We start from the raw sequence: 23272 nt of genomic DNA, 5'->3' as shown, positions 1-23272 counted from the left end.
CGTAATTAAATGAAAGAGAGTTGATTATGCTGTTCATTGGAACATACGCTCTACTAAGCAGTTAACTTTCAACATGCCCAAATACTGGCAATAGGGTTATTATAATACACAGTATTATGCCACATGAATATAGTTTTCTTACGCAACTTTGTTATGCATATACAAAAAAGGCACACAGTAGTGAGTAAAGAGCGGCATCTGAACTCGAAGTCCAGAACTGAGTGGCTGAAAGACAGTCGAACAATGTGAAAATTTAAAAGCTGTTTTTAATCTGGTATGCATTTGACTCAGTCTCTTTCAGATGATTCACTTGGAAATTCAAAGAAAAAATCCAGCATTCTTGAGACATTGGGACAGCCCAGGAAAAAAGAAACAAAGAAAAAGGATTCGGTGCTGTGGTGGCTATCTGAAGAAGATTCGGACAATGGTGGTAAATAATGTATCCTGCAATATTTTGGCCACAGGGGGTCAGGCTAGTTCTTTCTTATACTTCGTATAGGCCTGGCTTCAGACTAAGTTGATGCCACTCAAGTACTACAGAACATTATACAGTGTTCTAAATGGAAGTTTGTAAAGTATAAAACTCAAATTGTATTTTTTTTTTTTTTAAAGGGATTGTCTTCAAGTTGTAAGCAAGTTTTCTGCTGGCTTTTTCTGTAGCTTCCAAGTTACTAAAACTTGTAAAGAGTAAACACATTATAAATAGTAAGATAATTAAAAAATATGACATGAATTCTGCTGAAAAGTTTGTAGGTGTGTTTTGTAACCAACCTGTTCCTTGTACTGACTTTTACAGATTTCTGTTTTCAAGAGAGAAGAGAAAAAAAACCAATTTGTATAAACTTATATAAATTTATATAAATTTATAATAAGCTGGGGAAGCAAAGAAAAAACTTTTCAACAGCAACTGATTCAGAGATGTATGTCTGTCAGTATTCTCAACATTTCCATTGCCAAGAACCACGGCTCAAGGGGAAAAGGGCAGTGATGACATGATTAATAGTTCAGTATTGACTTGGTCACATAGTTCTGGAAGAAAATATATTATTGTTTGCAAGCTTTCCACCTCTAGTTTTCCATTTCTTCATTGTTTTCTTACTGGGTAATAAAGCCTATGAGTAGTTAGTTTCTACAGAGTGCCTGCTTCTTGTTCTTGTATTAATTGGTGGCTTCTTATTTTCATGATTTGTATAAATTACAACTGGAGCTTAGCAGAAAGTTCCAGAAGTCAGTTTTTCATATGACAGAGTTAAGATACTGCTGTTAGACTTTAAACACAGCTGTGTCCCGTCAGTGTTGTCATATTAGGAGTGAAATCTTAGCAGTTGTGCCATTGTCTGGAGTGCTTATCTGTCCCTGGCCTTTTAAGATGTTGCTGGACAACTCAGATGGATACAAGGGAGTTTCTGTCAGGTAGTTATGAGATACTATGATTTCCTTACAGCTTTTCCAAAAATGAAAGGACAGAGTGTTCTTGCTGAGCAAAGTGTGAGAATGAAGCGGTTAGCATGACCTCATTTTTCTACATACTATCAAAGAAAATTTTCAGGTGTCTTTAGAAGTTCATCATTCTTCCATGTTTTTTTTCTGAGATACCTGAGGCAACCCATAAAGCACTTTGATGCTTCTCATGCTACTTAAATGAAAACACACTGGGATAGGTAGTTAAAAGGGCAGGGTGATTAAAAGTTTTGGAGAACAGTGCTTGTATAGGTTAAGCACAATGCAAAGCAGAATCAGAAGAAATAATATGATTGTGTCAAGTTGTTCCCATCCAAACCAAGTCTACCACTTTTATTTTTTAAATTAAGTATATCTTATCAGCTCTGTAGTTTAACCAGAGATAAAGAACTGAAACATGCTTGATGTGCAGTTTATTGACGTATAAAATAGAGTTCTGGTAAACTTTTTAGGGGGTCTCTTAAAAATGCTTCCTTCAACAGGAAAGCATTTAGAAGGTGGGACTACCCAGTTTTGCCAGTGTGGAATCCATTTGCTTGCAAAAGAAGCTGTTCATATTCTTGATGAGGAACTGGATGTTTTGGAGGGAGTTGAAAGTAATCTGTGAATCGGAGGTCTAACATATCTTGGCAGATACAAGAATATGGGGCAAAAATGCTAGATCTGTGCACTGAATTCTTCCCTGAGCACCATTTTTGCCAGCCAGATTATTAGTTTTATTTCATCTACACCTTTGTCATCACTCTGCATAGAATTTTGTGCTTGCAGGACACATGCAGTAGGCCATATTCCACCTAGTACTTTAACATTACCAAGCAGACAGGCCTTCAAGTTTTACTAGAGGGTTTTCCAGGCTCTATCTTAGTGAGAAGAGAATAGCTCTGTGGCATGAAGCAGAGCTCCTGGTTGTATCATCCCATGAAGAAAGGGTTGTATTTGCCAGACTGGACACTTGCTAATGGTAGCAATTGTATTAACATACACTGGGATAGATTAGGAAGTATGTAGCACAGAAGTAATCTGTAATACAGTGAATGGCATTCTGCTAACTAAAGTCTAGTTGCAGGGCAATTAACTGAGAGTAAGAAGAGAGCGTTTTGTTGAGGTCAGCTTGGCTGCTTTCAGTATAAACTGAGTGTTCCTCTGCAGCTCTCAATGTAGATAACTTTTATGCATCTATAACTGAGAATGATGAATCCCACATATAAAGGAGAATTTATACATGTGCACACACTACAAACTATGCTGCAATTTCAGTTCACGTGGATAAACTTGAAGTGGTTTAAAATGACAGGTCAGGTGACTGGAAGGAATTCAGTGTGGATAGAACTGCTCTTCGTTTCCTCTGTGTGTCTTTTTGCCTTGCATGCTTCCAAGTACTTCATCAAATATAATTTTGCCAGATTTATTATTCTTCAGCAGGTGTATGTTGTGTAGTATGTCGCTCAGATGTGTTAATAATGTAAGAAGGCACAACAGCATTGCAATGTAAGTTACTGTATGGGATGACAGAAAAGATGATGATTTAGATTTGTAGAGTTTTGTAAGGTTATTAATTGTGCCCTAAATAGCAAAATAATTGTCCTGTGGAAAAAAATATTATTGCTGTGATGACAGCAAAATACAGCAATAAGCTGAATTTAATTTCTGTTGGCATGCTTCGAAGTTTTGTGGAGATCCTTGTATATTCTATTTGGTTGCATTGGTTCCACATTGGTTGCATATAGGACTTTATTGCTGTCATCTAATAGAATAATTATGTTTAAAATGTTTTGTCATCTTGAATCAAACTTACATAATTGTGTAAATCTTACCTCCACCCACAGTGCAGCACGGCTTTGCAAATACTTGCTCCATATGTATGAGTTGATGTGTTTGGGTGGCACTGTATAGATACATTATACTAAGAAAGTCTGGCTAATCATCTTGAATAATGCATCAAGCTGATAAGTTGTTTCCAGTTTGAGGTTTTCATTTTGAGTTACTTTGGTATCTATATCATATCATGCCTTCTTGAAAGACACAAAGAGAGATGACTGGAAGACTAAATATATGCTCTACATTTATGTGTTGTCTAATATTTTCCAAGGCATCTTGTTAAAGAAGTGGCAAGAAATAGCTAGGGATTTGAACTAATAGCCTGTTTTCACTTTTTGTAGATTAATGGTAAACAGCGTAGACTATTTCTGTTCATTTGGCTGAGAAATATGAAGTACATTTTAACATACTTCAACTTGTTATTCCAGGCACGTTTGAACTCTTTGTTCTTCAGCTTTAAACTGAAATGTGCAAATTATGATTCAAGATGCTGTCTTCCATATTTGACAGGTTAAAGACCTACCTTTAACTAATGTCCTTTCTACTTGCTTTTGTCGTTTAAATGATAAAAACGAAATTGGATAATAAGAATTCCTGTCTTGTCTTGCTTGCCTGTCTGTTCTTGCTGTTTGTCTCATTTTTCAAGATTTTCAAACAAGATTTGTTAAACCAAGAAAAGAGAAGAAACTGATGGAAAGCCATGCTGAAATAATGGAAAGCAGTGAGCAAAAGAGCCCCCATTCAGATTCCCAGTCTGGTATTTGATTAAATATGGTTTTTTATATTTATTCAATATCAGCCTTAGGTTAGTGCATCTAGTTCATTTCCTATAGAAAATCCTTTGCAAATCGTCCATTTGACCATAGTGGTCTCACTAAAAGCAAGCTGCCTCTTACTTCTTTTGTCATTTCCAGAAGAAACTAACAACTCTGTGAGCCTTTGCTTAGTTGTCGTCACACTGTACATCACTACCGACAGTGATATAGGACAGACAGTACTGAATGTAAGCCGGTGTGGGGCGATAACTTTGAAAATCTAAACAAAAATCAGTATGTTTAGTAAAAAGAAAATCTCTTACACTTTCTGTATTTCATACTCAAGAAACTTTAATATTCACTGTTCTACTTGTTCAATTTCAAAGACTGCGGTCAAATAAGTAATCTGCTTATTTAAGTATTTATTTTTTTCCCTCTGCTGACCAGAAGGCTGCTCTATGCATGCTTCCCCTGGAATGGAAACAGTACAGTTGATGTGATAATGACAAACTAAGTTGTTTTATCTGCAGGATTATTTTAGTCAATGTAACTTCGGTTTCAATCTTTTATGTGACGTCACTTTTTATGCTATCTGAAGAGAAGCTCCAAGGAATAATTAAGACTTCTAATGTTGATACTTTAAATACTTCTGAGTGAATGACAATAGCAATTAATGTGTATGTAGTAGTCGAACGTGGCTTTGGTGTTAAATTCAAGCAGATCAATAATATTTTGGAGAGCCATGACAAAGAAATATTTGGCACTTGGCCTTTAGTTCATGTTGGTGATCACCTACACAGTCTGTAGAACATTTTCCTGTGTTAGCTTCCTAGAGCATGTATGCTATCCTGTTTTCATAAGCCTCATTTGCATAGAGTAACCATTGCATCTCGGTCTGGGAGATAAACACTAGCACTGAATCTGTTTCTAGAATTAGGCTTAATATTTGAAATACGAGCAATAGGAGGACTTTGGTGGTTATTTTAAATTACTGTTTTAAAAGGCATCAGGTGCTTGCATTATTTACAACAGGAGGCAAGCTGTAAATCAGGGAGAATACATCTAGAGAAGTAATACCTCACTAGTGGACTTGAACATCAGTTGAGGGAATAAAAGACCCATGAATTGTATCAGAATGGATTTCATACTGTTTCTCTCTTTGCACTGCACTTGTCATTTGCTCACCAGCTTTCTTTAGTCATCTTGGATGTTTCTGAGTTGTGTTACCTTCTAGTCATGTCCCTGTAGTCTTATTTCTAGATACCAAAAGTATTTAGCCTCATGTCCTAGACTATTCTTGCTCTCTCTTATGTCAAGGTAAATTCAAAAGACCTGTAACTGAGAATTTTCTCTGAATTAGGCAATTTAAAAGCCCCCTCCACCCTCACAATTTGAAAAGGAAAAGTCTAATACAGTGCTAGCTTAAGGCATATAAAGTGTGTAGTGTGACTCTCATCTGAGTATCATGAGAGAGCACAGTTTTCAGCATTTCTAAAACTTAATTTTACTAATGTGAATGGACGCTTGGCTGTATTTGCTGCTAAGCAAATCCTCACAAGGGTTTGAGCAAACAACATGCAGTTCTTTTACCTGACAGGGAATAAAGACAGTAGTAACGCACATTTATCTACCCATGTTTTTCCACTTTTATTTGAGCTGATTTAGATGCTTCCTTTCAAAACTTGTAGTACAAAACTTTTTATTGGAAGTAGTTTTACTAGTTTTCTTTCTGGTAATATATTGAGCTCCTAGAACGGTGTATTTGAATGCAAGGTGTAAGTGGAGCAGGAAGGAATGTGTCTTTTTTTTTTTAATTAAAAAAAAAGAAAGTTTTATTCATCATTTTCTTAATTTAATTGTAAGTATTAAGACATTATTAGTTACAGCTAGAAAATCATAAATAATTAAATCTGCAAGAAACTGCACTGCCTTAATTTTTTCAGAAGTGTCTATTTGAATTCTCACATCTTATTTTTCTCTCTATTCCCTATCCATTATGTATAAAAACTTATAAATGTTTGTGTATACTTAAAAGTAGATGCCCCTAAACCTTCTTCTAGTGCATCTCGCAGCAAGGCTTTGTCTAAATTCAAAATGCTGGAAAAATTTCATAAGGACAAGAAAGATTCATACTTAAACAGAGAAGAAGGAAGCCTCACTTCTGACAGTCCAGACAATTTGGAGGGTAACAAATTTACTGTATTTTATATGATATTGAAAAGGTAAAATGTCTCAATTCTGACAGTCCTGGTCAGATTAAGGAGGAAAGAAGTTACTTTTTAAATAGATGCTTGACATTGTCTCTGGGTTTGAGTCCTTTGTATTTATGTTTTTAAACTTTCCTCTACAAGTGTGGTGGTTAGAAATATTTTTCTAAGTGAAACTCATGTTCTTATTTTAATAAATTTCAGGTGGCAGGACTTTTTAAAACAATGCTGTATATCATCAGCCTTATAAAATACTCCATGTGAAGATATAGGTAGTGACATCTTTGGAGCTGAAGACAACTGTTGCTTCAGGAAGCTTTTATGAAAAGTAGCAAATACTCCCCCCCCCCCAAATAAATTACTCTTGCAGACCCTGCAGAAACCAGGACTGTTCAAACAACCAAAAAACAAAGTGAACAGAGACTTTGAAATTCGTCCAAGTTGATACTTTTTTCAAAGTTTGGTAGGTTTCTCAAGAGTTCAGATTGTGAAGGGTTAGTACAAAGGCATTCTTACCTTCATTAGCAATGGTAGTATCCAATCCCCTGTAATTCAGGGGTGTGTCTGGGAACTGAGCATGGCTGAGTGGCAAAATTCAGGCTGCAAAAGTATATGATTTTCGGATTATTATGGGAGGTGATTGTTTTTGAAAAAGAAAAAAGCTCTGGTCTGGTTTGAATTGGCAAAATTCTTAAAAAATGTTAGATAGCTTACGTAAATCCCATGAAGCCTTCAAGGTCTGGGTAGGTCTGTTCAGAAAGGTCATTGAGTTTGAGATGATCTAAATAAAACAACTGGGGAAAATGTTTTTCTCTAAAGTTTTGTTCTGTCATAGTTGTCTCTTTACTGAAGTATATGCACATCTTGCTGGTAAATCTTACATAGGAGGGCAGTGTCAGTTTATCTTTGATTCTGCTAACATATTCTCATTGAAAAAATAGGGTGCTGGAGGTCTTGTGAGATTATGGCTGATTTAAAACTGCAAAATACTTGTGACCCAGCTGCAAACAGACTCCAGTTTGCTGTCTTGATAGGTTAGAGTGCCATCTGGGTAAATTTGAACTCCTGTCTTTAGTTACCGGAGAAATTGACTCCTCAATTTTTTGCTTCTGTTTGGCACTTTGAGCTTTCCATTTTATACTTTTCAGTGTAGTAGCAAAATGTATTTATTTGGGTATTAACAGTGTACATGTGGAGCTTGACCTTTAGACAGTGTCTCTGACATTTTGTTGCATGCAAGGCAAGTCATTCGGAGATATGTATCTAGGACAGAGCTGAAGTCAGATACAGAAATGTAGAAGTAATTTCCAAGATGTCAAATCTTGTGCACTTAGCCTCCCAATAAAATGTGCAAGAAGATTTTGTCATTGAAATCAAGGGAAAAAAAATTACTTCTTAACAAGGAGGTTCTTATAATCAGAATGCACGTGCTAAAGGCTGCCCAGTAGGGAAGGAACAAGATGTTCAGACTCACTTTCCTCACCCTGCATACATCTTCAGTACTGAAGGGAGAGAATTCTTCATTTTCATGATAAAGGTAACTATGGCATTTCTTAAAAGTGACTTTGTTGGACCTGTAGCAAGGACAAAGTAAGAGCAGTAAGAACCCAGAGTTGAAGCACTCGATCAGCATGTGGAAGTCTGGTTTAGTGTTCTTCATCTGAAGAGTTATTGATGTACCCATCTCCTGCAGTCTCCTGCCAGCAGGAAATGAGCTGTTGTCAGTGTCTTCACCCCTCCTGGTATGTTCAGTACAAGGGCATAGCTACAGTCTAAACATCATTTGGCCAGACAGAACAAAAAGAAATTCTGAGTTTATTTTACCAACTGGGGATTCATGTTGGAAAAGACAGACATGGTTTCTGTTCCCTTCTGTGAGAGCTATTAAATCATTTCACATGCCACTGGATAAAATGCGTAAGCAGCTTTTCTTCTAGTCTTTTTCTAAGGGAACCTCTCAAGAATCAAAGTATAAACGTGCGTGGTTTAGGGCAGGCAGAAGGGGCTTGGTAGTGCTTTTTAACTAGTAATGTACTGCAATATTTGGCTTTTAGTTTTCCAAAAGGAAGTAGATAAGGCAGCATTCTGTCTGAGAGCAGAATTCACACTTGAAGCTGGTAAGGTGGTTCTGAACCTTCACAATAAACTTATATTAAGGAGAGCGACTGCATGTTGTAGTTGCATAAATATAGAGAATGGGTGTTCATCAGTGACCTTTAAGTAACTTTGGTTACTATTTGTTCCTTAAAACATTTAATTTGCAACAAATGAAATGTAGCCACCACACCAGTGGCTATGATTTTCAAAAATCTGTGGTGCTTTCTCTGGGATAGTAGATGAAACAAAACGAGCAGGCTTTTAGCAAAGAAATGTTAATTTCTCTATAGGGTTTGTGTGTGCATTTGCCTTCCTCACATTACAGTAAGTCAATTTTTACAGTTGCTAAATTCATCCCATGATGAACTTTAGGGTTGTGTGCAAATACAAAGGATAGGAAGATGTTGTATATAAGAGCCTAATTAACTCTCATTAAACAAGATGTACATATCTCATAATAGAATGGAAATTGGATGAATGTGATTTATGAGATTGTTTTTTTGCAGTTGCAACATAAGATTAAAAGTGGTGGTTCTGAAAGATGACTGAAAGACTAAAGTGTCGTAAAAATAGATTTTAGATGTTAATCAGGAATATTGCAACTTTTTTTTCTAGGAATGCTTGGAGCCAGTAGAAACTTTGTCAAAATACAGAACACTTCACAGACTAAGGGAGAGAGTTATGAGAATACGCATATGAAAAAGATGCAGCTTCAGAAAAGTAATGGGGTTGCTGTCTCCTTAAGCAGAGTCAGCCTGGATGAAAATGGTGAGAACTGAGAGTGTAACCGTTTCATGAAGTTAAATTTAAATAAATTACTATTGCAAGCAGTTTACCTTAATTCACTGCAAGTTGGGATTTGTCACTTCTGTCAGCTGCATCTCATGAACTAAAGGCTCCTAGTACTAGTTTTTGATAATTTGATACTGCTAATATTTTATGAGTCTGTCTGTAGTTGTTGTCAACTATTATGACTATTGTATGTGGACATACAGCACAGATGCAGTTATTTTATTCTTTGTTTTGAAATTTAGATTCAGTTATAGCTTCTGAGCCTAATCAAAGTATCATGGGAACTGGATTGGATACCTTGGAAGAACAAGAAGAAAAAGAGATGTTCTTTGCCAAACTTGAACGAGAAGCTTCCTCTACTGTTGATTATTCAAGATTAAATAAAGAGCTGGATTCCAATGATTCTGTCATACTAGAACCATTTGTACGGTAATTTAGAGGGAAGAAAAATTGTGGCACATATGACTTGGGTATGGCTACTGAGATTTTGTGGGACAACGTCCTTTGTGATTTCAGTCAGGTTTTTGTTTGTTTGTTGTGGCCTGGGGGTTTTGTGGGTTTTTGGTTTGCTTGTTTGTTTTAAGACAAGGACAGGCATGAGCTTAGTAAATAAAAGAAAGGAGTAAGGTGGGAGCATGACTTGGTGATGAGTGGACATAGCTGCGTTCTTGTGCATAACTCAATAGAAACAAGTCAATTTAACATTCTTAATTGTAAGGTATAACTAAATGAAGAGTTAACTGATAATAACAAAGAAATAGATCAGCAAAGATTGTGTGTCCTCTTGGACATGATGCTACAAATTAATCTAGAGGAAAGATACAAAATCTTCATAGACTAGGACAATCCATTTGTAATGAGTTATGTGAAAATAAATTCAAGCATAAGTGAGAGATAGCTCAAGGGGCACTTCAGGCTGCTGTTGCTAAAAATGCTGAGTGAAAAGTTAACTTCCAATATGAAAGCTGTTGGAAGGTTAGAATTCTGGAGAGTCTTAATTAAGGACAAAACTTCAGCTTTGCAGGAAAAGCGGGAAGAAAGGAAAGATTTATATTTTTTTGTTAATGCAGAATGAGAAGGTCAGAACAGGAAGCAGACCTGATGATAAAAATTTCTTTGAGAAGCTAATGTAGATGTTGGGGGGAATGCAGAAAGGGAATGATTTTAAGAGTTAGATTGAGAATTTTAACTATGGACAGTTTGTAAAAACTTAAATATTTATTGTAATAATTGCAGACATTTATCTGCCTTTCTTACCTCTGACTTGATATGATGGACAAATTCAAGCTTTTAATTTTATTGCTAATTGTAAGAAATGTCAAACTTTTGGAGTCTGAAAAAAGCTATATTTATTTGCTGTACAAGAAGAGTCAAATTTTCATTTATTTTCCTCAGAAATGAAAAAACTGAAAAAGAAGAGGAAGCCGCACATGAAGAGAAATCTGGTACTGCCATCTTACTAAATCCTTACCTTTGGGGTTTTGTTTTGTTTGGTTTGGGGTTTGGTTTGGGGTTTTTTTCGTTTTTTTTTGTTTTTGTTTTTTTTCTTTAAATTGCTGCATGTACACTAAGAGTTGTGAAAACCTGATTAAACAATTACAGAAATGAAAGCTGTGCATTAGTGCTCCAGCTCAAATGCAGAACTTCAGAAAACATCACAGCAGGGTGTCAGAGGATAACATAATCTTTGTGTTTGTAGAGGGATGTAATTTAAAGATCTGGAAAGAGGAAATGTACTACAGTCTTGTGGTTTGTTCTATACCATGTGTTCCCTTTGGAGCTAGTCAGAAAACTTGACTCTTTCCAGGTCTCAGATTCACAAGAGAGTCCAGCATTCTCACTGAATATTTTTGTTCTGAATAATGTGTAAACCAATTGACTTCTGGTCCCGTGTCACCCTGACTGTTGTGGGTAAACCTTTTATCTATCTGAAAGCTAATGTAATTTTCATATTATTTTCATTTATCTGTAGTTCTCACATCAGCCTTTTAGGCTGCTTTTGTATTATGACTGTGTGGCTGTTATTCACACAGAGAGTTTCAGGGGTTTGCTTTTGGTTATGTGCTTTTTTTTAAACTTTAGTTTATTTTTTTGAAGTGGATTTTTAATCTGTTGTGACCTAAAAGACAAACAGAAAGGAAAACCAAACCCAATTATTAATAAAAAAAATGAAGAAAAAGTGACTCTGATGTTGAAATATGTCTTAAAGTTTGAGCTATTCTAATGTCTTAACTGTCATCTGTATTTTTGTACCATCTTAATCATGCCTGCATTTAATCTCTGTAATCTGCAGAATATTCTTACCTGTTTTTTTTCCCACAAATTTGCATGCTATGCCCCTTCCATCTTACTTATTTGTCTTTTACTTGTCATCTCTATTTCACTCTTGCTAGCATATGATAAAGAGTGTATTCCTCTAATTTAATCAGTAGAGTGTATCTTTGAATTTCTGTATTTAGCTGAACTTTTGAAGAGGTCCCATTGTCAGGCTTGAATTTCCCAGACACAAAGAGGCTGTATTTGCAAACTATAATCATAAGAAATCTTTTCTACTTGAAAGCTTGATTACTCTCTAGACTGCAACAGATCACTATAGTTATAGCAGAAATTCTACAACAGATTCTATAGCCTTTTTTCTAACAAAACAGTTGAAATTACTTGATTGTTATGGTCAGTTTATGAAATTGACATTTCTGATTTTTAGGAAAACAGTTTATATGAAATACTCATAATGACCAGTCTCTGTGTTGCCTGTGGTTTGGTTTATTCTTTGTCAAACTGCTATTTCATGAATGAAACAAATGGATAATACGTGTGCAGGAGTGATACAAGTGCTGTGTATGACTGAAGTCATCAGGAAAGAGCTATTTTCAGCTGATCAGATCACGGTCCAAAACCAAAGAGAATACTGAAGTATAGTGACTTTTCAGAGAGTAATTTTTACATATGAGTTCAACTGTGTGTCAGTCGCATGGTGACAGAACACACAACACGTTATAAACCAGTGTGTTGTAATGTTTCTAGATTTAGGCATTTTAGATAATGCAGACACTGAACAGGAGCTGAGTAGGGGGAGATAGGGCAACAGGAAATCAGAACTTGTGGAAGGATCTAGGTAACTGAAGAAAAGCATTTTGCTTGCTTGTAAAATTCATTCTCTGGCACACTTGTGGTTTTAAATAATGCTTACTCTTGAGAGTACTGTTGGGCTGCCAGAGCAGGTCAGAAGAAGCAGAATTACAGATTCTGAGCCTAAAAACTGCTGGTGTTGTCAAGGTGGATGTACAGAGTACCTTGCCTACTAGGGGGGGAATTACATCATTTCACCCCTTAGTGAAAGTCATTGAATAAAAAGGGTCAATTCAATTGTGCCTTGAGGAGACAGGTAAAGTATATCTGATCGTAACACAAACTTCATTAGAATATAGAGACATTAGTGTCACTTTTACCGTAGTTTTAGTACCACATCCAGTCTCAAAACCTTTCTGTTGACTTTGTGAAAAGAATAGCAGTGGCAGTAGCTCTTCCTAGATTAGGGAAAAGGAAATAGCTTTCCCTTACTGCTTTACCTTCCTTGAATATTCATTCTCTTCGATGTTTATTGTACTCTTCAGGCAGCTACAGTGAAGATTTTGAAGAAGAAACAGATTCTGATCCTGCCTTTAAAACTGAAGGAAGTCAGGTGAATCAAAACATCATTTCAGGAATTGATTTAAGTCCTCAAGAACAGGTATAACTGCTTATGTACTTGCATGCATTTTAAAAACTCTGCAATGGATAACTGCAAATATAGTAAACCTTTATATAATGGGTACTGCCTGAAGGAAAATAATATAATGGTCCTAAGACTATATTGTTCTATTAGGGGTATGCAATGGTTGTGATAAATCACTGAAAGGATTAATAGGGTTCTTAACAGGGTTTCCTGCTTACTCCTCTTTCGAATTAAGAACTGTGGATGGGAGTGCATGAATTACGAGCTCAGGTTGGAGCCTCACCCTCAGAATGGGTGGTGATTAGTCTCTCTTTTAGAGCTATTAAGGTGGTGTCTACACCAGCAAAGACTGAGAGAAGTAGTTTGGTACAGAGAAGCAGGTTGGACACAGGACCCAAAGTCTACCCTGTGTGAGATTTGGGAGTATTACTGTTGACTAGCTTAGTCGGGTCTTTTGATGTGGAGCACATGGCTGGAACACATCAGGTGCATTCCTGGAGCGCGTGTTCTGATTTGTTGGGGCTTTTTTTATGAAAAGAATCTATAGAGCACCACATGTTCATCCATAATAGATAGATGAGGGGGTTACATTCTTTTTAAGTAAGTTTATTAGAACAGTATTTCTGATAAATGTCTGAAAAGAACAACTACTTGCTACTTTATTTTCTTTTCTCCAATTACAATACAAGAGAATCAGGGTAGTGCAAAAATATTAATCCATTTATGCAGAGTAGCATTTTGTTCCTGGTCACTTTTGAGAGATTTTATAGAGTACAGGACATTGGAGACCTTTTGTCATCCTAAGGAGAATTTTAGAGAAGTGCATATTCTTGGAACATGAAGAACTGCTTAGTTCTGAGTTCTAAGAACTGTTCTTAGATTTTGGATCAACTTTTAAAATTTGTCCAGATTTTCTTTCCCCCCTGAAATTTAAAAAGTAATATTTGTTTTTTCTTTGTTAGGAAGAAGTAAATGCTGGCATGCTGGCTAAAGGTAAAATATAAACTTTGATAAGCAGAAGAATACTCTATGTAACTTTTTAAACTTGCTTGCCAGATTTCTACTATTTTGGTATTTTTCACCTTAATTTTGTGTTCTACTTGAAAGATTGCTGGACTGAAATGGTTAAAAATTAATCTGCATATTAGCAGTTCAAAGTGATCATCAGTGTAATTTTTAATTTTACTACATATAGTCAGTACTCAGAGTTTGATGCTTACAGTCAGAATTAATCAGTTATGCAAATAATGCCATTGTAGTTTAAGACATCAAGATAAGCTTTGGTATACTTCTAATTCTAGTTAAGATTAAGTATAAATAAGAAAATTGTGTTTTCTTTAACATTTATCTTCTTGGATTTAGTTGTATTACTTGATTCACAAGATTCAACTACAGAACTTCAGAAAGCTGTTGAAACATCAGATAGAGCTCTAGGTGAACATTATCTGCCTGAAGAAGTCAGTGGAATTGAAATGAATGAAGCAGGTAAGGGTTGCTTTAAAAAAACAAACCACCACACACACACTTTTTTGTTAGTTTGTTTTGTTTTTCAAAAAAGAAAGACCAAACACACAACAAAACACAACTCTCAGAATCTTACTTTGGTAGAATAGGTGGCTCTGATGTCTTCATTTGTTCTTAGGTTATCAGAGAACATGAAGCCCCTGGCTTTCAGTAACAAATCTTGAAAGGAGGAGTAAGTATTTCAGGAGAAAGTCATGCTTCTGCTAAAGATACTTTTTTACACTTGGTTATTGTAAAGTTGCTTTTGACATTGCAGTTTGAATTTAAATACCATCTCCTTTGATTATTCCCCATAGCTAAAATTCTTTGACAGTGTTGAAAACAATTGTAAAATACATTCTCTTGCCAAACTTCTTACAATAGTGTATGCCATATATATTCAGAGTATGACTCTGGTGGCATCTGTTAAAAAAGTTTATCACATATGCCGTTAGTTTTAGTACTGATAAAATATTGAGGCAGTTGAAGGGGGTGTGGAGGCATGTAAACCGAAGATGGGACTCTTTTGTGTATACTAATTAACTTGGCACTGTTTATAGTAAAAATGAGATTTTAAGACAACTGAAATCACTGTTCTCACCACAAAATACACCAAGTTAGTAACTGAAGCACAGGCTCCAGTGAGATGTTTCCCAAAACAGAAAATCCTGTAGTGTCTCTTACGAGCCTGCATTTTTCACAGGCACTTCCTATGGACAAACCACCAGTGACATGGAAGCGTTACACCAAGCGTACCGTGATATTGATCAGTCTTTGGGAGATGCTGATGAGCAAAAGCTGCACGATCCTGCAGTGGCAGTCTCGGAATGCATAGTGCAAGGTGTTTCACAAAATAATGATGTCTATTCAAAAGGCGTGTCAACTATTGAATCAGGTAAATACCTCAAAGGCAGGCATGTATTGTACAAGTATGTAAAATGAGTGAACTAGTAATATCTTTAATACTCCTTTTATAAACCATTCTTAAATGTTATCCTTCTTACAAATATTTTTCCCAAGTTTCTTATTTATTTTTTTTTTATTTTGTGCTAATTAGATTTGCCTACTGTGGAAGAATTGATGAAACCAATTAAAGGACATTCATGTAATGTCAGAAATTTTGATCTGGAGCATGAAAGGTATTTACTTCTGAATGCATTAAGAATTGTAATAACTTAAGTCCATTAACTGTGAAAGGCAGCTTACTAAATAACTTGTCTGTCTTTTTCCCCAGTTAAATGTTGAAATTCCATTATATCTTGCACTGGCATTATGGTATTTGCAGTGAAATATAAATTGGTTTAGACTGGGGATTCCCAGACTCTGAGTGATAAGCAGCAATGTTTGCCAGATCATTTGGAGGAGTGTTCCTCACTCTCACAGCTACCACAACTAGCATCTCTGCTTTTCCAGTCTTCTGCTCTTTCCCCTCTTCCATACATGGATTTCAGACCACATCCTATCCTAGCTCTCCAACCTCCATAATCTAAGATCAAATCCTCTTATTCTACTTACTCTTGTAAATCTTACTAACCTGTGCTCCATACCTCCTTCTGGTTTGCTCCAGCTACTGTGTCTAGAGCAGAAAACACAGGCCCTTGAACTGTCAGAAATAGGGTATGCTTAGCAAATAAGATTTGGGAGTTTATCATGTAGCTGCACCCAGCAGAAATTACTGTTCATTGTTTTATTAGCATTAATTGCATGCTTGCAGGTGTTCATCTTGTAGCCAGGTTTGGTACTTCCACAAAAACAGTCACTGCTGGGAAATGGCTCTTGTCCCACTGTGTGGGAGTGAATCTGCGTAACTAAATCTGCTAGGTTGTTCTTAAAAGAAGCATACAATCTCTTTCAAATTCAAGCAGTCTTTACAGCTGATACCTAAATGAAAAATGGCCCACTTTTTCTCGATTGATAGAAAAGCAAAAGGCAAAATTCTTGTTATATATGACTTTATTCCTTTCTCTTGTAGTCCTGTGAAGCTGGTAGGCAGCACAGCAAATGACCACAGCACCTGTTCACCCGTTAAAGAGCACCAGATTAATATTATTTGCAAGACAAAGTTATTTGAAAAAATTAACAGAGAAGAGAGCAACTTTGTGCAAACAGGTGTGAATGACAGTAACCTTCAGAGGGTGACTGAGAAAGAAATTCAGACCAGTGAAGTACAGCCTGATATACTAGGAGAAGAAATAGTACAAGACACTCTGCTTTCACAAGGCAGCAAAACTAAACAAGTAAGTAATATCAACCAGGCATTGCATGGAGAGAGATTGTTTGGCGGATTCATTGTGGTGGATTTCCTGCTGGGGCCCACAGGCTAAGCTTTCTTACTTGCTGATGTTTTTGATGATCAAGTATAGCAGGGTTCCTCTGCCTGACCCTATTTCTCTCTTCATCACTGGGTTTCTGTGTTCACCGTGGTTAGTCTTTAGGCATGAATTACATGCTTTGATAAGCTAAAGAACCTGTAATGTAATACAACTTCCCGGAACAATTAAACAGAGCTTTATTTGTACTATGTACACTTCTAAAGCAGTTAAATTCTGTAAAACTACATACTATTATTTTGGTTAAAAATAATGCTTCCTGACACCCCAAGCCTTACAGCTGTTTAAATCTGGTAACTGGTTCTATGTTCTTTTAAGAGTGAAACCTACCTTCAGATTACATTAGACCCTAAAGCCCGTTTTAAACGAATGTGCTCTATCACAGACTCTTCGGTCTTGTTCCTTGAAGAATGAAAGATCAGAATCAATGACAACTAAACCAACGTTATATAAGAATATCAGAAGTCCAGCACCTATACATAAAAAGAAATCCTCATATGGTCCTCATGGGGTGGTTAGAAGTTCTGGGTATGGGAAACCCAATTCACTGTCAAAACAGTCTTTTCCAGTAAATGAAAAGAAAACACCGAAAGAAACTTTCAAAAAGACCAACGTGAAAGCCAAAAGCCCTGCAGATAAATCAAGATCTAAAGGTAATTCTGTCATAAGAAGACTGAGTTTTAAGAGCCAGAGAGCTTTGCTGTTCATGCTTCATATAACAAAAAAAAAAAAAAAAGTAGAAGAAATCTTAACCCAGACACAGTTAAGTACTGAATTCTTTCTGTAGCAGCATGAAGTTGCTAGAAGAGAGACTTTTAAATAAAACTTTGCACTGTAGTCTTGTTTCATTTCCACTTGCATATGCCACCACTATGAGTTTTCACTCTTGTTCACCTGTAGGAGCAAAACAATAGAAAAGCTGGTGTTCAAAATAAATGTCTGAGTTACGTTTTTCATTACAGTAAGTGCAAAGGTTTGCTGACACGCTAATTTCTCTGTGTGATCCTCAATTTCTTTTCTCAGCTGCTGCTTCTTATCTTTGCTTTCCTAGATTACAAAGAAAGCACTAGAAAGAAAGTCTTATTTTCTGGTCCTGTTTCTTCTAATGCGAAGAAAAGGAGAATACCACTATAGTCCTGTGAAAGCTGAGTTGCAAGTAAAGGACTGAACTGGTTTTTGGGGGGTGAAGCCTGAAGAGTTTCATGAGATAATTTAGTTTAGCGTCTTTGTGATGATGATTGCTATCTCTGAGGCATGGGAAAATAACTCTACAGATGCCAAGGTTTTAGCACACTTTGGCATGTGTGCTTAAAAACCATGCAAGCAGTGTTGGGAAAAGCAGTTTAGGGTTATGTTGCTTCTCTCAGAGAGTTGTGGCAGCTGTCAAACTAAGGAGCCTTAGTTCCTCAGTGCATTGCTGTGACACTTCCTGGAGAAGAGGATGGTGCACAGCTAGATGGAGGTGGTAAAGTGAATGATGAGTCTCAAGAAAATGAGGCCACTAGTGTCATCCAAACGTGTGTTTCCCTCTCTAGCTATAACTATTGTCCATAGCAATTTAAGGTGACTTCAGAAGTTAATTTCACCAGGATGCATTCTGCAGGGACCTCTATAGCTAGGAAGAGAATGGTATTGAATCAGAAAATCCCCTAATAATCATCAGTGCTAAGGGAGCACCATTGTGAGGGGATAGTGTGAGAAATGTAAAAAGTATTAAATTTTGAAAATTATCATTGCTTATTTGTTTTCAGGTATAACATTCCTAAGCAGGAGCTCTTAGCTTAAGTTGCTATAGGCAGAAATCAAACAGCAGTTGTAGTTAACTGTATTTTGGAAGACTAAGATGTCAATAGTTCCGTGTATATTAGTTACTCTAGGGGGAGCTTCCTCAATTTTTAATTTCCAATGAAGTTGCTATTTGATGCCACAAATAAATGTTACGTGTCTTTGTATGCTGTCTGCACTCCAATGTCCATTTTGAAAATGGCTGTGTCTTACCTTCACCGTAGCTTGAAATATGTTGTGTTTCTGTAACTTGGGTAACTGGCCACTTCTAGAACAGAGAACTGAGGTTAACCTTGTTTCATGAAGGATTTATTATGCAGCTACTTGTTTCAGTTATTCCCTTGGGTTCTGTTTTATCTTGTCATCAGTTGCTTACTTACAAAACCCTACATTTTCCATAATGTCTCATTTCTCTCAAGTTTTTATATTTAATTCAAAAATTCAGATTGTAGAATACTCACTCTGTATGCCTAAGGTGTGGATTATGTGAATAGATTCTTCTGATAGGACGTTAAATTCTGAATTTAATTTTGTTCTCTTTGACTTTCTGCCTAAATGAAGAAGCTTTATTCGCTACTAGGATAATAAGATCTGCAACAAATGAACGAACTTTGAAGGGAAGTGTTAACACAGCTATGTCAGGCCAATCAGTTGTTAATAATCTGGGACAGCAGGCCGTGGATTATTGTAGGCAATATCAGCATGTAAGTAATAATCAGTGGTGCTCCTAATTATAGTATGTACAACTTGGTTCATAAGCCTATTTTATCAAGACATTTAATAATTATCACAAGATTGGCAAATGCTGAAATGTTCAATAAAGACTTTCCTGCAGTCAAAGACTAGTTGTTGCTTTTAAAATACGCAATTATAATTATACCACTCTTTTGTTGCTTGCATAATTGTACTGCTTGAGTGGTTCTATATACTTAGTTGGAATGCTTATTAGTTTCTAAAAATTACTACTTTGTGGTAGAAAAGGGGAAAATTTTAAAAAAATCTTTTAAGTATCCTGTTATGAATGTTAAATAGTACTAGTGTTCAGGGTTTTTTCGCTTTGCATTGCATTGAATATTTAATAGTAGCTTCTGACTTCTCCAAGGTGACTGAATTTGCAGGATCATGATGGATTATCCTTCTTCCTTATCAAATGAGAAAAAAATTATTCATTGAATACCTAAATCATTACTGCTTTTTCAAAAAGATGCATAATAGAAGAACTCTGATAGCTGTCATATGAGAGGCATTTATTTCTTGTTGGGTTTTGTAGCTTGTTTTTCTCATACATATTTCAGAAATGAGGAAGTAGCTCATTAAAGTAAATGCAGGTATTCTTCAATTGAAACACTGGGGGAAGGGGATGGGATTGGGGGTTGTTGAGTCTTTTCTTTTTTTCATTTCCAAGTGCCTTATGTGGTTGCTGAGAGCCAGACAAGCCAGTTAAATAAAATTGCTGAGCAGAATTTTTGATAAACAATCAGTTCAGTGTAATGGGTCCCTGAATTTTCTCTTCACTAGGATTTATCGTTTTCTCCTATCAAGAGTCGTGATAGAGAACTGTATTTGCTAAAACGAGTACAGGTTGCGGAGGAGGAGCTGAACACAGCTCGTGATTTGGTTCAACAGCTAACCAGCACGGTTTCACAAAAAGAGAAAGAAATAGAGACAAAGATAGTAGAGTTGAAAATACAGCATGAAAAAGAGCTTTCTCGGCTGGGTCAGGAAAACTATGTTCTTCAGAGTAAGGTACTTTATCATCTTGTATCCCATTACCATATAACAGGAGAAACACTGCTATAGTTATTTTACAGGAGTTGTTAGTGAACAGAAAATCCAGATTTACACAGACACGACTAGTTTGTAAATGCATCCCCACTGTTACATTTATTGCTCAGAAGACATGAGCTGTTGTTTGGGTTTGGTTTTTTTCCACTGAGATGAACTATGTTATCATGAGTTCCTTTAGTTTACTATTTGGAAAAACTGCAGCAGTTTTTTGCAAAGATTTAACTCACTTTTAACAGATACTACTTGTTACAAAGAAGTACTGTATGTTGAGATATTATTTTTTTAAATGCATTTTTCAATGTTCTGTTCAGCTTATATGGCATATTCCTAGGGTTATTCCACTACACCCTCCTGTCTAGATACATAAGAACAGAAGAGGGGGAGGGTAAAACTTTGTTAACTTGTCCTAAACCTCTTATACTTTGTTTGTGTTTCATAATGCTTATATAAATCTCCAATAATAAGATTGACTTATTGGTCTACTTTCATATCTTAGTGAAAAGATCAGCCTATTTGTATTGTAAAAGTGTAGTCTTGTAAAGAATTCCATATTGCTGACTGCTGACAGCTTTCTTATTAACTGTGTGTCTTTTTCTTTCTGAAAGTTAAGAAGCATGGAAGAGCTGACTCAAGAAAAGAGATGGACCTATCATACAGCAACGGTTCCTGTCACTGAAGAAAAACTGGCACAAATACAAAAGGAAATTGCAGATCAAGAGGTCATTATTCAAGGTTATCAACAGGTATAGCATACAGTGTATTGAGCTGTGTTCTAGCCAGTTTCAGAAACAAAATTCTTTAATGGTTACTACTTCACTGGTGAAAACAGTTATCTTGCCATCTAAACAGTGGATTAAATTTAGGTGTGAAGGGCAAACATGTATTGCACATCTAAAAAGTATTTCACACATGTCTAGTTTGGGCTAAGTTTTTCCATAATTCCTTGTAACTGTTCTGAATTGTAAAATATGCTGACTTGTCAGTTGAGAACTGGGGAAATACTTTATGGCCAATAAAGAACCACAAACTTTTTGCCCCAAATGTAGAGAAAACTAGTATTTTTAAGCAGTATTGGAAATCTGGAGGGTTCTGTTTTGAAGATGTTTTTCACAGAATCTGAGCTGATGAATTCAAGGAAACCTTATTAGTGTGCCTGATTCTTATTACTTAGTCAAATGTAGAATAGATAATGATCCCTTTGAATACTTGCAGCTGTAAAACCAAATAAGTTAGTTTAAACAGCTTCCAGCTGGTGCTTGGCAGCATGTCTTGATATTGGCTCGATGTCTTGCCAGTATGGCTGTGAGCATCCCAAATTGGTAATGGTTTGTGTCCACAAGGTTGGAGCATGGGCAGGCTGAGCTCTGATGTATCAGCACCCATGCATGTATGTGCTTTTAGAATATAGTTGGGATAGCTTTGCAGAGGAACTGACCTAGTTCTCCAGAGTGAATATGTGCTTGGACAGGACTGTAGAGGTCACTGTGTATTATTACTTCAGCATAAACATAATGAAAGTAAATACCCATTGCAGAAACTGAGTAACAAAACATTTAGTGTTTGCTTCCACTGTTTCAGTAGATAAACTATGCAAGTCATAGACAATTTTTATTTTAAACTAATTTGTGGGAATTCTTTAACTTTTTCTGTCTCAACTTAGGAAAACGAGAAGTTATACAAACAAATGAAAGAGCTACAAATCCAAAACAAAAAAAATGAGGAACAAATGTTTAAGGAGAATCAGTGTGTAATGTCTGAATTAATAGCTTTAAGGTAAGCTCATTTAAACATCTGTCCTAAAATCTCTGGAGTTTTCAGCTTTGTTTATTATTTTGTTTATGATGAATCACTGCAGATGCTTTCAGGTGCATTTTTTCTGGTGTTTCTGGTTTTATTTTTCCTTTGGAGAATTAATTTATGTTTATTGTGTGCACTTTATTTGTAAGTGTTCTTGCTGATGTTGCAGACTTGTGGGAAGAGTGGAGTCTCCCACTGGGTAATATTTCAATGCTAAAATTCAAATACTCAAACCAGAACGTGTAATACATATACTACACTTGTTCTGGTATCACAGCTCTGCTAACATGTCAAAATAGTTTGATACTGTTGTAGGATACACAGTAAATCAGGGACAAGAGATCCTGGTAGTGGAGGAACCATTATATTCACGGCACTGTAGGTCTTATAAGATTTGTATCCTGTGCTAGTATGGAGGAAAAAACCTAGCATTGCATGTGCTTCTCACTTAGAAATCTTTGACTGGGAGAGCCCTGTAGATGACTTCCACTGATGTACAGCAGGGTTTTTTTCCTATCCTTGCATAGTCCTAACAAACAAGTTTGTGTCAAGTGAGAAGGCTTCACCTTAAAGGTGAAATTTTTTGGTAGGGAGATGTTGCTTCTTCCTTCGTTTTGAGCCAGCATAAATTGACTTTGTGGTACTGTTCTGGGGGAGTTGGGTTGGGGGTAGTGGAGTTTTTTAGTACACCATTGTTAATTATGCGAAGTCACTACATCGCATAACTGGTTTGCTGTTGTCATTTAGAGAAAAGGTAGAGAAGACTAATATCCACTCACAAATCGTGCGGGATTCTGAACCAGCTAGAAATCAGAGCTTCACAGAATTGATTTCAGAGCTTCGAGCAGCACAGGTAGGTATATACCAAGCCTGGTTTTCATGTGTTCTTACAAAAAAAAAGCATAACCATCCATGTTGTGTACTATTAATGTAAATTAACTAATGGGTTATGCTACTTTTCTACAGCATTAATTATTTGCTACACTTGTCTATCACAAACATCTCATCAAATGAACTTTCAGAAGTAATCCCATAAGACACAGATTCACTGAACGAAGTGCAGTGTTGCCATGTTCTGGCAACACTGGAATTCTGGCAGTTCTGAAATGTCTTATGAGAGCTTGCAGAAAGTAGTGATAGCTCTATAGCTTTCCCTGAAAAGACAAATCCAGAAGTATGTTTATCCCTGCTCTGTACTAAGTTCTAGTAAAAAAACTTCAGAGT

At 36.2% G+C, this 23272-nt stretch overlaps 1 protein-coding gene across 1 annotated transcript in view; it reads left to right on the top strand.

The window, feature by feature from the left end:
• LOC104411229 (centrosomal protein of 162 kDa-like) overlaps positions 1-22901 on the top strand; it is a gene marked incomplete at its 3' end in the record, with an annotated part of 29489 nt that extends 6588 nt beyond the window's left edge. The window contains exons 5-20 of the mRNA XM_010021603.1: positions 292-430; positions 8954-9106; positions 9373-9559; positions 10526-10575; positions 12745-12860; positions 13808-13838; positions 14208-14330; positions 15052-15243; positions 15406-15487; positions 16321-16585; positions 17064-17331; positions 19025-19167; positions 19982-20209; positions 20857-20994; positions 21912-22024; positions 22796-22901. Of these exons, the coding sequence (XP_010019905.1) occupies positions 292-430; positions 8954-9106; positions 9373-9559; positions 10526-10575; positions 12745-12860; positions 13808-13838; positions 14208-14330; positions 15052-15243; positions 15406-15487; positions 16321-16585; positions 17064-17331; positions 19025-19167; positions 19982-20209; positions 20857-20994; positions 21912-22024; positions 22796-22901 (2334 nt within the window). The remainder of the gene's footprint in view (positions 1-291; positions 431-8953; positions 9107-9372; positions 9560-10525; positions 10576-12744; positions 12861-13807; positions 13839-14207; positions 14331-15051; positions 15244-15405; positions 15488-16320; positions 16586-17063; positions 17332-19024; positions 19168-19981; positions 20210-20856; positions 20995-21911; positions 22025-22795) is intronic.
• Positions 22902-23272: the final 371 nt, after the last annotated feature.

This window comes from Nestor notabilis, unplaced genomic scaffold (genome assembly GCF_000696875.1).
Source record: "Nestor notabilis isolate BGI_N333 unplaced genomic scaffold, ASM69687v1 scaffold30269, whole genome shotgun sequence".
NCBI lineage: Eukaryota > Metazoa > Chordata > Aves > Psittaciformes > Psittacidae > Nestor > Nestor notabilis.
This window is presented reverse-complemented; position numbering and strand designations above follow the sequence as displayed.